Source organism: Oncorhynchus nerka, linkage group LG12, assembly GCF_034236695.1.
Source record: "Oncorhynchus nerka isolate Pitt River linkage group LG12, Oner_Uvic_2.0, whole genome shotgun sequence".
Taxonomy (NCBI): domain Eukaryota; kingdom Metazoa; phylum Chordata; class Actinopteri; order Salmoniformes; family Salmonidae; genus Oncorhynchus; species Oncorhynchus nerka.
The window spans coordinates 39,686,939-39,702,927 of NC_088407.1; the positions used below are offsets into that span (position 1 = coordinate 39,686,939).

At 42.3% G+C, this 15,989-nt stretch overlaps 1 protein-coding gene and 1 long non-coding RNA gene across 4 annotated transcripts; one reads left to right on the forward strand and one right to left on the reverse strand.

Moving 5' to 3' along the window:
- Positions 1-587: 587 nt before the first annotated feature.
- On the reverse strand, positions 588-1,240 carry LOC135574325 (uncharacterized). Its single transcript, XR_010465346.1, has 3 exons — positions 1,133-1,240; positions 783-906; positions 588-675 (listed from the first exon to the last, which is right to left on the reverse strand). It is a non-coding gene; the product is annotated as an uncharacterized LOC135574325 (long non-coding RNA).
- Positions 1,241-4,916: 3,676 nt separating this feature from the next.
- On the forward strand, positions 4,917-8,630 carry LOC135574326 (uncharacterized). Of its 3 annotated transcripts, XM_065025569.1 has the most exons (11): positions 4,917-5,304; positions 5,583-5,653; positions 5,741-5,917; positions 6,008-6,069; positions 6,152-6,238; positions 6,326-6,367; positions 6,436-6,610; positions 6,690-6,725; positions 6,824-7,373; positions 7,655-7,766; positions 7,861-8,630. In XM_065025569.1, exons 1-7 carry the CDS (start codon positions 5,147-5,149, stop codon positions 6,601-6,603), a joined length of 765 nt encoding a protein of 254 aa, XP_064881641.1. In that variant the 5' UTR covers positions 4,917-5,146; the 3' UTR covers positions 6,604-6,610; positions 6,690-6,725; positions 6,824-7,373; positions 7,655-7,766; positions 7,861-8,630. The 3 variants fall into 3 exon arrangements, with proteins under 3 accessions (XP_064881641.1, XP_064881640.1, XP_064881639.1); XM_065025568.1 differs by having other exon boundaries at positions 6,690-7,373; XM_065025567.1 differs by having other exon boundaries at positions 6,436-7,373.
- The last annotated feature ends 7,359 nt before the right edge of the window (positions 8,631-15,989 follow it).

A 15,989-nucleotide genomic window follows, 5' to 3' on the forward strand; every position in this document is an offset into this window, starting at 1 on the left:
TCATGCTAGTACTTAACCTGCAGTGATCATGGCATTGAAGCAGGACTTCTGGTCAATGAGGGGCCAGATGATGTAGCGCGCCTTTGGTCTCTTGTGGCGAAGTGTTAGGAAGCACAGTGTCAGGCTCATCCCGGTTGCCATTGGAACTACAAAACAACTGGCCACACTTTGCACACCTGTAAACATGCACAATAACAAACAAGCTAGGAACAAAAGTGTGCACATAGTGTAGCTCTACTACAGAACTGGAGGTGTCCATTACTGTCATACATTTATCAGTAGGCTAAATGCAATCTTAGTTACACACCTGAGTTTTAAAATGTCCAGTACAAGTGAATTAGTCAGCTTGCTCAGCAGACTGGAACCTGCATCCTTAGGTTGAGTTGCAGCGATGTCACCAGATCGTCCTATCCCATGTATTAACCTGTATAAAGCAACACACACATATCTCATGATCATGACTCCACTGAACATGTATGACAAAACAGGTAGCTACTTGGAATTTAACAAAGCAATAGAAAATTCCTTTACTTTGAAAAGCAACAGTTAATAAGAACCTGTAATGTCGTCGGGCCACCAAACTAGAGGCCATTCTGCCCTCCCTCTCACCAACACCACAGTTTCCAAAGAAGTTGTTACTGTCCATCACAGCCAGTTCATTTTGCTGTTTGGTTCCTAGTGAATACACCCCTGATGTAGTTACCTGGCAAATGTGCAACTGATCTGATCATCTTATCGAAATAATAGAATTTGAAGGAATGTTATTCGGATATTAACGTTACCTGGTCCAAAAGCTGTCTAATCAGCTGCTCATGACTGTCACGTGCCTGTGACCCCTGGCGAATGTAGGATGCCGACACAATCTTCTCACTTATGGAAATTTTTCACTATTCATCTCAAAATTCGCTGTTAAACAGATAAGAGTAGATTAGCATATGCAATTCTAGCCATAATAGTCAGTAGAAACGTGTACTTTAGCGAACGTGTTCATCACAAAACTAAAGTACAACCTTCTAACGAGTGGTGTATTCAGGGCTAATGCCGAATCAAAGTAATCCTCAGCTCCGTTTATGCTAATATTGATTTGGCTACTGGTTATTGTAGTGTTTATCTTTTTAAAAATCTGCCTTACCTTTGCAGCTATTTTCACTGTCAAGAACCCGATTTCATTCTCTCAAGTTTTGAATTCTACTTCCGAGTTTTCTTCTGTGTTTATCATCGGATGGCCAGCCCAGAAACACAAAACATCGCCTCCGATTGGATGGAGAATGACTGCTCCCTCTCATTGAAGCTCCGAAGCTCAAAGTCGATGGGTGTACTGCGGGCTGTTGTATAGTAGAGTCAGAAAGTATTCAGACCCCTTCCTTTGTCCACATTTTGTTACGTTATAGCCTTATTCTGAAATATATTAAATACATAAAAGGCCTCATCAATCTAAACACAATACCCCATAATTAACGGGTGTGTTTTGTGAAAATTTATAACAAATAAAAAACAAATAATTAAAAAACAAATAATTATGTAAATTTGCTATGAGACTCGAAATCGAGCTCAGGTGCATCCTGTTTCCATTGATCATCCTTGAGATGTTTCTACAACTTGATTGGAGTCCACCTGTGATCATTTCAATTGATTGGACAGGATGTGGAAAGGCACACACCTGTATATAAGGTCCCACATTTGACAGTGCATGTCAGAGCAAAAACCAAGCCATGAGGTTGAAGAAATTGTCCGTAGAGATCCAAGACAGGATTGTGTCGAGTTACAGCCCTGAGGAAGGGTACCAAAAAAATTCTTCAACATTGAAGATCCCCAAGAACACAGTGGCCTCTTCCTAGAGCTGGCTGCCTAGCCAAACTGAGCAATCAGGGGAGAAGGGCCTTGGTCAGGGAGGTGACCAAGAACCGCATGGTCCCTCTGACAGAGCTCCAGAGTTCCTCTGTGGAGACGGGAGAACCTTCCAGAAGGACAACCATGTCTGCAGCACCAGATTTGGCCAAAAGACACCTAAAGGACTTTGGTCTGATGAAACCAAGATTGAACTCTTTGGCCTGAATGCCAAGCATCACACCTGGAGGAAATCTGTCATCATCCTTATGATGAAGCATGGTGGTGGCAGAATCATGATATGGGGATGTTTTTCAGCAGCAGAGACTGGGAGACTAGTCAGGATTGAGGGAAAGTACAAAGAGATCCTCGATGAAAACCTAAACCTGCTCAGGACCTCAGACTGGGACGAAGGTTCACCTTCCAACAAGACAACGACTCTAAGCACACAGCCAAAACAATGCAGGAGTGGCTTCAGGACAAGTCTCTGAATGTCCTTAAGTGCATCCAGCCAGTGCCCGGACTTGAACCTGATCAAACATCTCTGGAGATAGCTGAAAATAGCTGTGCAGCGACGCTCCCCATCCAACCTCACAGCGCATGAGAGGATCTGCAGAGAAGAATGGGTGGAACTCCCCGAATACAGGTGTGCAGAGCTTGTAGTGTCATACCCAAGAAGACTTGAGGCTGTAATCACGGTCAAACGTGCTTAAACAAAGTACTGATTAAAGAGTCTGAATACTTATGTAAATGTAATATGTTTTTTAATTTTTTTAAATAAATGTGCTAAAATAAAAAATGAACTGTTTTTGCTTTGTCATTATGGGGTATTGTGTGTAGATTGATGAGGAGGAAAAAACTATTTAATACATTTCAGAATAAGGCTGGAACGTAACAAAATATAGAAAAGTCAAGGGGTTTGATGCTTTCCGAATGCACTATATAAAGAAAGAAGGATCCCCATTATAGTCAATTGAAAAATAGCAAAAAGTTGCAGATCCATTATCATTTTCTGAAAGATCAACTTGCAATGTAAGTATAAAAACGTCATTAGAAATGCCAGACGAGCTCATTTTTTCCAAACTGATCATTTACTAATCAGAATAATTAGAGAGTGCTCTTCTCAAACATTGATGGCCTGAAATCCTACCCCCGTAAACTTACAGTATGTGAACTTTCCTCCACATCTAAATGTGATGAGTTTGCGGAATATTTCAGAGATACCCAGCCTAAAATTGGTTATCAGTCAAGCAAGACCAGATGAGAAGTTTGATAAGTGCCCTAGCCTACCCCGCAAAGGCACAATGGATTTATTTTCCCTGGTTGACACAGACATACTCAGGAATGTGATTGCACTATATTGCCTTGCAAAAGTATTCATCCCCCTTGGCATTTTTCCTATTTTGTTGCATATATATATTTATCTCATGTCATTGCTTACATGTATGCATAAATAAGACCTTAATAGATGCCAAGTCTTGGTCATGATATGGTTTCAGTTTTAATTTAACTGTAATTTAAATGAAATTTTATTTGGATTTCATGTAATGGACATACATAAAATAATCCAAATTGGTGAAGTGAAATGGAGAAAAAAAACTGGAAAAGTGTTGCGTGCATATGTATTCACCCCTTTGCTATGAAGCCCCTAAATAAGATCTGGTGCAACCAATTACCTTCAGAAGTCACATAATTAGTTAAACAAAGTCCACCTGTGCCCAATCTAAGTGTCACATGATCTGTCACATGATCTCAGTATATATACACCTGTTCTGAAAGGCCCCAGAGTCTGCAACACCACCAAGCAAGCGACACCATGAAGACCAAGGAGCTCTCCAAACAGGTCAGGGACGAAGTTGTGGAGAAGTACAGATCAAGGTTGGGTTATAAAAAAAAATATCAGAAACTTTGAACATCCCACAGAGCACTATTATATCCATTATTAAAAAATGGAAAGAATATGGCACCACAACAAACCTGCCAAGAGAGGGCCGCCCACAAAACTCACGGACTAGTCAAGGAGGGCATTAATCAGAGAGGCAACAAAGAGACCAAAGGTAACCCTGAAGGAGCTGCAGACCTCCACAGTGGCGATTGGAGTGTCTGTCCATGGACCACTTTAAGCCATACACTCCACAGAGCTGGGTTTTACAGAAGAGTGGCCAGAAAAAAAGCCATTGCTTCAAGAAAAAATAAGTAAACACATTTGGTGTTCGCCAAAAGGCATGTGGGAGACTCGAAGAATGTACTCTGGTCAGATGAGACTAAAATTGAGCTTTTTGGCCATCAAGGAAAATGCTATGTCTGGCGTAAACCCAACACCTTTCATCACCCTGAGAATACCATCCCCACAGTGAAGCATGGTGGTGGCAGCATCATGCTGTGGGGATGTTTTTCCATCGGCAAGGACTGGGAAACACGTTCAGAATTGAAGGCATGATGGATGGTGCTAAATACAGGGAAAGTCTTGAGGAAAACCTATTTCAGTCTTCTAGAGATATGAGACTGGGACAGAGGTTCACATTTCAGCAGGACAATGACCCTAAACATACTGCTAAAACAACACTCGAGTTGTTTAAGGGAAAACATTTAAATGTCTTGGAATGGACTAGGCAAAGCCCAGACCTCAATCCAATTGAGAATCTGTGGTATGACTTCAAGATTGCTGTACACCAGCGGAACCCATCCTACTTGAAGGAGCTGGAGCAGTTTTGCCTTGAAGAATTGGAAAATCCCTGTGGTTAGATGTGCCAAGCTTGCAGAGACATACCCTAAGAGACTTGCAGCTGCAATTGCTGCAAAAGGTGACTCTACAGAGTATTGACTTTGGGGGGGGGGGGGGGTAGTAATGCACACTCAAATGTTCATTTAAAAAAATATATATTTCTTGATTGTTTCACAATAATAACATATTTAGCATCTTCAAAGTGGTAGGCATGTTGTGTAAATCAAATGATACAACCCCCACAAAATCAATTTTAATTCCAGGTTGTAAGAAAACAAAATAGTAACGATGCAATGGGGGATAAATACTTTCGTAAGGCACTGTATGTATACAAAACTATGAGGACACCCTTCAAATGTGTCACGCCCTGGGGCCTGTTGCACAAAAGTAGAATTAAGACATCCGGGATAAATGACTCAGCTGAGCTCAATGAAGCCAAAACATGTGCGTCCAGGCTTAATTGGTTGCACAAAGACCAAGCCAGGATGAGCAGACACGGATTCATTAAACCAGGTGAAACCAATCCTGGATAGGTGCGCGCTCACGGCTCACTCAAATAGACCCCGCCACAGATCACAGATTAACTGATTTACCATGGCAACTAGAGCCGCGTACTTTTCCCCGTCGGAAGCACAAATCCTCATGGAGGCATACGAGGAGGTAAAAGATATAATTAAGAAGAAAGGCAACACCGCCACAGTGATAAAGCAAAGAGAAAAAGCGTGGCAAAGTATTGCAGACCGCCTGAATGCGTAAGTAGTGCACAATTACACACTCACCGCTCCGCTGAAACATCACAATTACAATTCAAATATTTAATTCACATCTCCAAAAATGCAGTTGTACTGTAATTATGAAACGGTTAAATTTTTAATTGAAATGCACTGCAGATATGAGTGAAATTGTGTAAAGTAACTCCATCACACTGTATAAAGCTATGATACATTTTTTGATATTTTTACTGAAAACAAGACAAAAATACCAAGTAATTTTTGCAGTGTGACTCCATTAAATGTGTGTGTGTGTGTAGATTAAACATGAACGGGCCAAAACGGACATGGCAGCAGGTCAAAATCAAATACAAGAACATTCTGCAGAATGGTATGGTCCCTGACTAATATTTAACAAAGCACAAGCATATATTGTACCCAGAAGGTGCCTGCTCACACATTGTCTGTACTGTTTTAGCAGTGAAAAAGAATACCCACAGACAAGGCACGGGTGGTGGGTCACCAAAGGCTGACCTTACCCCAGCAGAGGACATGGCCTTGGAGCTAAATAAAGGCAGGCCCGTCTTAGAGGGGATCCCTGGGGGGAAAGAGACGAGCATAGGTTCCTCCCAAGATGCCACCCGCTTCATTCAAGGTATGTCCTTCCATCTCTACATGGGATACAACCACATTCATATTGAATCAATTTGGACTGTTTGACTTTGGTTTACCTATTGCCTTGCAGTGCCTGGCAGCACTGTGTTCCTGTTAGAGCCACCAGCACAAGCACCAGACGATGCTGATCCAGTGAGTACTCCATCAAAGGCATACTGTAGGCCTGGCATGTCTTGTCTACTAGCTTCAATATGAATCCGATTAAATGTGATAGGGTGAAGGCCCCAGTGCAGCAGCAACAGCACATGATGGAGACGATGATGAGGAGGAGACCATCTCTCTGGATTCCAGAAGGCATGAGGTATCATGTTAAGACTGTGAAAGTACTATTTACTCTACAATGGTGAGGAGTCCTCATCAAAATCAAAAAATCTAATTTCTTTTACAGGACCCAGATGCTATACAGTGGGAAAACCAGCCTGGCAACATAGTGCGTATTAATAAAAGGACACCACATCCTGCCAAATTCCAGCTGCGCTAATTGTATTGTGTTCACAGAGCTCACAAGCTATCAGAAAGTTGTATGGCAACCACCTCCGGCGCCAAATAGAACTGGCAGACATAGACATTCAGTACAAGAAGAAAAAGATGGAAAATCTTGCACTGGAGTCTGAAATAAAAAAGAGGACAATTAGGAAACTGGACCTTGAAATAAAAAAAACTTGAGAGGGAGGTGAGATATGCCTTCAATGTACACTGTATGCTAACTGTAACACAAATGTATTAATCATTATTTTTCTTTCCTCCCCCAGCTCCAAGAAGATGACACAGCTCAAAATAAAAATGAGGTATATTCTCGTAAAGTCAAGTGAGCCATGACATATGAGCTCTTATTGTGAGCACACAGGACGGTGGCATCTTTCTAAGGTTTTTTTTATTTTCCCAGCAATCAGTACAACCAAGTCATCGTTATAAGGCATCGCCCTCTTTTGCCCACCCCCCCAGCACCAGGTGTGGCCACTAGCCTATATGAAGGCCCAAAATTGTGTGTTCCTTTCTGCTCTGACAATGGCATGCCCATTCGTGCGAGATGTGGTGGATGAAGAAGCACTTGTGCTGAGGAGAGCCTTCAGGCGAGAAAGGGTCTTCAGGGACCGGTTGGACCCACTGGCCTTCCCTGATGACCATCTATATGAAAGATACAGGTTTTCTGCAGATGGCATCAGGTATCTATGCAGACTACTGGGTCCCAGGATTAAGCACCGCACTGCACGGAGCCATGCACTGAGTGTGGAGCAAATGGTTTGTGTGGCGCTTTTTTGCTAGTGGAGCCTTCCTGTACTCAGTGGGGGATGCAGAACAGCTGAACAAGGCCACAATTTGCCGCACAATAAGGAGTGTGTGTCTGGCTATCAAAGCATTAGCAGATGTCTTCATCTCCTTCCCTGGCCACAGAAGACTCTGTGACATCAAAGAGGAGTTCTATAGGATTGCAGGTAAGAGGATCTACAAATTACAGGACAACTGTTAACACATAGTAGGATACTCATTACTTTGTGTGACAGGTTTCCCCAATGTCATTGGTGCAGTGGACTGCACACACATAAGGATAAAAGCCCCCTCAGGTGCCCATGAGGCCGATTTTGTGAATAGGAAATCCTTTCACAGCATTAATGTTCAGGTGAACATAACTTTTTGATATTGTCCATTGACGAACACTCTGCATTGCCAGTGATGTGCATTGATTGGTGTAATATTCCTCATCTTATGATTTCAGATGGTCTGCAATGCTGACTGTGTGATCAGCAATGTTGTGGCAAAATGGCCTGGCTCAGTCCATGACTCCAGAATCTTTCGGGCCTCTGAAATCTATCAGTGCCTATCACAAGGTAAGCCACACAACCCCTATTTATAACCATCATGGCTGTGTCAAGAATATCACTGTGTTTATGAGGTAGTAATGATGAGATTTTGTGTTGACAGGTGAATTCTCTGGTGTGTTGCTGGGAGACAGGGGGTATGGCTGCCAGCCTTTTCTCCTGACACCTTTCACAGACCCCAGGAAGCACAGCAGGCCTACAACCATGCCCATGCCAGGACCAGGGCCAGAGTTGAAATGACCTTTGGCCTCCTGAAGGCACGCTTTCACTGCCTTCACAAATTAAGGGTCAGCCCTGTTAGGGCATGTGATATTACTGTGGCTTGTGCTGTCCTCACAATGTGGCCTGCCTGAGGAAGGAGAGGGCCCCCAGAGTGCCACCAGCCATGGACTGGGACAATCCGGCAATCTTCCCTGATGACGACAGTGGTCGGCTGCTGAGGGACCAATATGTGTTGAATTATTTTAGTTAGTATGTGTGCTTTCAATTTTGGTTAAATATGTCCTGCGGTGGCAGAGGAATTTGGGTTTTTTTGGGTTCGTTTTTGACGAATTTGGCCTCTTATGATGTTTGTGCGGTATACTGTGTGTAATACAAGGCTGCAGGGAGGCTACTGCATCCATTCATTTGTCTGTTCAGTTGATGTGTATGGATTTGTCCTGCATTTATTTTAGTGTGCAGACATGCAGGGTGTGTTATATACAGACCTTTGAATGTGTATGTATCATTTTGTATAATATGCTTGGATTCTGTGCTTTCCATCTTGTAGAGTCACTGTGACTTCAGTTTCGAAAGGAGCTGATGGTTTACCTGCTTTGTTTTGTCCTTATTCAATAAAGGAACATAATGTTACACATTGTGTTTTTATATTCATATGGAATGTGTATTTGTTTATATGACAGAGTACTAGGGCCACACTGAAGAAAAAGGATAAAGTCATAAATTTATGAGGCTGGTTCTTTCTGCAGAAAAGCTACATATTGTTTTTACAGTTTTGATACTTATGACAATGTGATACTTAATATTCTGGCACATCAGCATGTCTTTGTTTATGAAACCATACTGAAGTACAATTTCACGAAATGCCCCACATCTGTCATTTTAACAACTGTCCTCCTTTAAAACAACTGGTTACAATATTATGACTTGTGTTTTTTTCCCCTCTGTGGCCCTAATATTCTATCATTTTATATATAGTCTTATAGTCTATGGGAAACTGTAAATTATCTAATGATAGCAACATCATCTAAAAATCATTTTTTATCCAAAATCATTGAAATTAATGATCACAAACGTTTAAATAATAACAGTGGGTCTAGTTATATGTGATAACAATGTATAGTGAGCAGTGAAATAACTATTGGTTTCCATTTGTGGTGACTGCTGACTGACATTAGGGATGAGATTAAATAGATCCTGGAATTTAGCCTGGTCTGGAGCAGGCTAGCTCCACAGAATAAATCTCCATGGTAATTTATACCATAACATATCCTCCTGCCCCCTATCCATCTTTAGTGCAACCGGATTACGGATCAATTGAGCCAGGATCACCAAGATATCCTGGCTTAATCCCTTATCCTAGTTTTGTGCAACAGGCCCCTGGTTAGAGGTTAGTAGACACTTGTATAGGCTGTTTTCGGTTTTCGTTTTGTAGTGTTAGTGTTTTGTTGTGTGTTACGTTTGTTTATTAAAGATGAATCACAATAGACACGCTGCAGTTTGGTCCGGCTCTCCTTCACCATTAGAAAGCCGTTACAAAATGAGTGGATTTGGTTATTTCAGCCACACCCGTTCCTGTCAGGTGTATAAAATCGAGCACACAGTCACACAATCTCCATAGAGAAACATTGGCAATAGAATGGCCTTACTGAAGAGCTCAGTGACTTTCAAGGGGGCTTTCAATGTGGCACTGTCATAAGGATGCCACCTTTCCAACAAGTCAGTTCATAAAAGTTCTGCCCTGCTAGAGGTGCCCCGGTCAACTATAAGTGCAGTAATTGTGAAGTGGAAACATCTAGGAGCCACAATGGCTAAGCCGTGAAGTGGTAAGCGACACAAGCTCACAGAACCGAACCGCTGAGTGCTGAAACGCGTAGTGTGTAAAAATCGTTTGTCCTCGGTTGCAACACTCACCACCAAGTTCCAAACTGCCTCTGGAAGCAATGTAAGCACAATAACTGTTTGTCGGGATCTTCATGAAATGGGTTTTCATGGCTGAGCATCCACAGACAAGCCTAAGATCACCATGCGCAATGCCAAGCGTCAGCTGGAGTGGTGTAAGCTCACCGCCATTGGACTTTGGAGTGATGAGTCACGTAATCCCCGAACTGACAAGGTAAAAATCTGTTGTTCTGCCGCTGAACAAGGTAGTAGTAGCCTAGTTAAATAACGATCAAATTAAAACAAAGAATGTATTGTTCAATGAGCAGGTGTCCACATGTAGTGTATCACAATTTAAGCCTTCTCAAATCAAATCAAATTTTATTTGTCACATACACATGGATAGCAGATGTTAATGCGAGTGTAGCGAAATGCTTGTACCTGCCTTCTCGATCCTATCCCCACTACATTATTCAAAATAGTTGTTAATTGCATATCTGAAGAAGTGCAATCTTTTGTTAGTCACTCCCTGTTCACAGGCACTTTCCTGACTTCACTAAAAACTGCTATGGTGAAACCCCTTCTGAAGTAATCTAAACTCAGCAAAAAAATTACATTTTCTTTTTCAGGACCCTGTCTTTCAAAGATATAATTCGCAAAAATAAAAATAACTTCACAGATCTTCATTGTAAAGGGTTTAAAAACTCTTTCCCATGCTTGTTCAATGAACCATAAACAATGGATGAACATACACCTGTGGAACGGTCATTAAAATACTAACAGCTTACAGACGGTAGGCAATTAAGGTCACAGTTGTGAAAACTTAGGACACTAAAGAGGCCATACTACTGACTCTGGAAAACACCAAAAGAAAGATGCTCAGGGTCCCTGCTCATCTGCGTGAACTTGCCTTAGGCATGCTGCAAGGAGGCATGAGGACTGCAGATGTGGCCAGGGCAATAGATTGCAATGTCCGTACTGTGAGATGCCTAAAACAGCGCTACAGAGAGACAGGACAGACAGCTGATCATCCTCGCAGTGGAAGACCACATGTAACAACACCTGCACAGGATCGGTACATCCGAACATCACACCTGCAGGACAGCTACAGGATTGCAACAACAACTGCCCGAGTTACACCAGGAATGCACAATCCCTCCATCAGTGCTCAGACTGTCCGCATTAGGCTGAGAGAGGCTAGACTGAGGGCTTGTAGGCCTGTTGTAAGGCAGGTCCTCACCAGACATCACTGGCAACAATGTCGCCTATGGGCACAAATCCATCGTCGCTGGACTAAACAGGACTGGCAAAAAGTGCTCTTTACTGACTAGTCGCGGTTTTGTCTCACCAGAGGTGATGGTCAGATTCGCATTCATTGTCGAAGGGAGGAATGAGCGTTAAACCGAGGCCTGTACTCTGGAGCGAGATAGATTTGGAGGTGGAGCGTCCGTCATGGTCTGGGGCGGTGTGTCACAGCATCATCGGACTGAGCTTGTTGTCATTGTAGGCAATCTCAACGCTGTGCGTTACAGGGAAGACATCCTCCTCCCTCATGTGGTACCCTTCCTGCAGGCTCATCCTGACCCTCCAGCATGACAATGCCACCAGCCATACTGCTCATTCTGTGCATCATTTCCTGCAAGACAGAAATGTCAGTGTTCTGCCATGGCCAGCAAGGAGCCCGGATCTCAATCCCATTGAGCACGTCTGGGACCTGTTGGATCGGAGGGTGAGGGCTAGGGCCATTCCCCCCCAAAATGTCTGGGAACTCACAGATGCCTTGGTGGAAGAGTGGGGTAACATCTCACAGCAAGAACTGGTAAATCTGGTGCAGTCCATGAAGAGCAGATGCATGGCAGTACTTAATGCAGCTGCTGGCAACACCCGATACTGATGATTACTTTTGATTTTGACCACCCCCCCTTTGTTCAGGGACACATTATTCCATTTCTGTTAGTCACATGTCTGTGGAACTTGTTCAGTTCATGTCTCAGTTGTTGAATCTTATGTTCATACAAATAAATAAAATAAAATACAAGTTTATTTGTCACGTGTGCCGAATACAACAGGTAGACCTTACAGTGAAATGCTTACTTACAGGCTCTAACCAATAGTGCAAAAAAAGGTATTAGGTGAACAATAGGTAAGTTAAGAAATAAAACAACAGTAAAAAGACAGGCTATATATGTAGCGGGGCTACATACAGACACCGGTTAGTCAGGCTGATTGAGGTAGTATGTACATGTAGATATGGTTAAAGTGACTATGCATATTTGATGAACAGAGAGTAGCAGTAGCGTAAAAGAGGGGTTGGCGGGTGGTGGTTATTGGGACACAATGCAGAAAGCCTGTTTAGCCAATGTGCGGGGCCACTGGTTGGTCGGCCCAATTGAGGTAGTATGTACATGAATGTATAATTAAAGTGACTATACATATATGATAAAAAGAGAGTAGCAGCAGCGTAAAAATAGTGGTTGGGGGGGGACACACAATGAAAATAGTCCGGGTAGTCATTTGATTACCTGTTCAGGAGTCTTATGGCTTTGGGGTAAAAACTGTTGAGAAGCCTTTTTGTACTAGACTTAGCACTCCGGTACCGCTTGCCATGCGGTAGTAGAGAGAACAGTCTATGACTGGGGTGGCTGGGGTCTTTGACAATTTTTAGGGCCTCTTCCTCTAACACCGCCTGGTGTAGGGATCCTGCATGGCAGGCAGCTTAGCCCCAGTGATGTACTGGGCCGTACGCACTACCCTCTCTAGTGTCTTGCGGGCAGAGACCGGGCAATTGCCATAACAGGCAGTGATGCAACCAGTCAGGATGCTCTCGATGTTGCAACTGTAGAACCTTTTGTGGATCTCAGGACCCATGCCAAGTATTTTTAATTTCCTGAGGGGAAATAGGCTTTGTCGTGCACTCTTCACGTTTGTCTTGGTGTGTTTGGACCATTTTAGTTTGTTGTTGATGTGGACACCAAGGAATTTGAAACTCCCAACCTGCTCCTCTACAGCCCCATCGATGAGAATGGGGACGTGCTCGGTGCTCCTTTTGCTGTAGTCCACAATCATCTCCTTAGTCTTGGGTAGGTTGTTATTCTGGCACCACCCGGCCAGGTCTCTGACCTCCTCCATATAGGCTGTCTCATCGTTGTCGGTGATCAGGCCTACTGTTGTGTCATCTGCAAACGTAATGATGGTGTTGAAGTCGTGCCTGGCTATGCAGTCGTGGATGAACAGGGAGTACAGGTGGGGGCTGAGCACGCACCCCTGGGGAGCTCCAGTGTTGAGGATCAGCGTGGCAGATGTGTTGCTACCTACCCTCACCACCTGGGGTATTTACACATGTTAAGTTTGCTGAGAATTAACGCAGTTGACAGTGAGAGGACGTTTCTTTTTGTGTTGAGTTCAGATTCTTCAGCTCTTAGCAATTTTCGGCCAATCTCCAACCTTCCACCCTGGCGAAATTGGTGTTCAAACAGCAAAATAATTACTTAAGTGCTATCTGTATTTTTAAATTCCAATCTGGTTTTCGTGCCCAACACTGTACAGAGACAGACTTAGTTTAACCTCTCTGGGATGTTCGGGACGGTAGCATCCCACCCCGCCAACAGCCAATGAAAGTGCAGGGCGCCAAATTCAAAACAACAAAAATCTCATAATTAAAATTCCTCAAGCATACAAGTTTTACACCATTTTAAAGATAAAATTCTCGTTAATCCAGCCACAGTGTCTGATTTAGAAAAGGCTTTACAGTGAAAGCACCACAAACGATTATGGTAGGTCACCACCAATTCACAGAAAAACACAGCCATTTTTCCAGCCAAAGAGAGGAGTCACAAAAAGCATGATTTGATGATCTTCATCAGATGACACTCATAGGACTTCATGTTACACAATACATGTATGTTTTGTTCGATAAAGTGCATATTTATATCCAAAAATCTAATTTTACATTGGCATGTTCTGTTCAGTAGTTCCAAAACATGCTGTGATTTTGCAGAGAGCCACATACATTTACAGAAATACTCATAATAAACATTGATAAAAGATACAACTATTATACATAGAACTTTAGATAAAGTTCTCCTTAATGCAACCGCTGTGTCAGATTTTTAAAAAACTTTATGGAAAAAGCATACCATGCAATAATCTGAGTAAGGCGCTCAGAGACCAAAACAGCCAAAGAGATATACGCCATGTTGTGGAGTCAACATTCGTCAGAAATAGCATTATAAATATGAACCTCTTGCTCCTACTGAGATGCTTGCGTCCCATCCAGAGCTCTGGAAATGCAAATGTGCTACGCTAAATGCTAATAGTATTAGTTAAAACTCAAACGTTCATTAAAATACACATGCAGGGTATTGAATTAAAGCTACACTCGTTGTGAATCCAGGCAACAAGTCAGATTTTTAAAATGCTTTTCGGCGAAAGCATGAGAAGCTATTATCTGATAGCATGTAACACCACAAAAGACCCGCAGGGGACGTAAACAAAATAATTAGCATATTCGGCGCTACACAAACCGCACAATAAAATAGAAAACATTCATTACCTTTGACCATCTTCTTTGTTGGCACTCCTAGATGTCCCATAATCACTATTGGGTATTTTTTTCCGATTAAATCGGTCCATATATAGCCTTGATATCGTTATATGTAGACTGTGTGATAAACGGAAAAAAAAGCGTTTCATAACGTAACGTCATTTTTTTTAATTCAAAAAGTCGACGATAAACTTTCACAAAACACTTCGAAATACTTTTGTAATGCAACTTTAGGTATTAGTAAACGTTAATAAGCGATCAAATTAATCACAAGACGAAGTATATTCTATAGCTGTCCGTCTGGAAAAATGTCCGGGTAGAAACTCAACCAAAATATCCGGTCCGAGACCTGAAGAACTGCGCTCCCTTGCATCTGTTTGACCAAGAAACAAATAGTAGGCAAATGACAAGACTCTAGACACCGTGTGGAAGCTGTAGGTACTGCAACCTCAGCCCCATTAATTGTGGTTCACCTTTATCAATGGGTTCAAGTCGCGCAGGGATATATTTTTCCATTTTCAGTGATCAGATTTTCCTGCGCTTTCCGATGAAACGCACGTCATGTTATAGCCACAGCCGTGATTTAACCAGTTTTATAAACGTCTGAGTGTTTTCTATCCACACATACTAATCATATGCATATACTATATTCCTGGCATGAGTAGCAGGGCGCTGAAATGTTGCGCGATTTTTAACAGAATGTTCAAAAAAGTAGGGGGTAGGAGTAACAGGTTAACTTACCTTTGATGATCTTCATCAGAATGTACTCCCAGGAATCCCAGTTCCACAATAAATGTTTGATATGTTCGATAAAGTTAATCATTTATGTCCAAATACCTCCTTTTGCTAGGGCATTTGGTAAACAAATCCAAACGCACGTGTCCAGCCAAAAGGTCAGACGAAAAGTCCAAAAAGTTATATTACAGGTCGTAGAAACATGTCAAACGAAGTATAGAATCAATCTTTAGGATGTTTTTATCATAAATCTTCAATAACCTCACGTCACGAGCTCGTGGCAATCTGCCAGACACCTGGCTCAATCCCCTCTCATTCACCCCCTCCTTCACAGTAGAAGCATCAAACAAGGTTCTAAAGACTGTTGACATCTAATGGAAGCCTTAGGAAGTGCAAAACACTGACACTGTATATTGGAAGGGCAATGAGTTGAATTATGAATTATGTTACACTCACAGACATCATTCAAACAGGTTTAGAAACTTCAGAGTGTTTTCTATCCAAATATACTAATTATATGCATATTCTAGCTTTTATGGCTGAGTAGCAGGCAGTTTACTCTGGGCACCTTATTCATCTAAGCTACTCAGTACTGCCCCCCAGTCACCAAGAAGTTAAAAATTGTTTTTCAACCACTCCACAAATGTCCTGTTAACAAACTATAGTTTTGGTAAGTCGGTAAAGACATCTACTTTGTGCATGACACAAGTCATTTTTTCAACAATTGTTTACAGACAGATTATTTCACTTATAATTCACTGTATCACAATTCCACTGGGTCAGAAGTCTACATACTAAGTTGACTGTGCCTTTAAACAGCTTGGAAAATTCCAGAAAATGATGTCAAGGCTTTA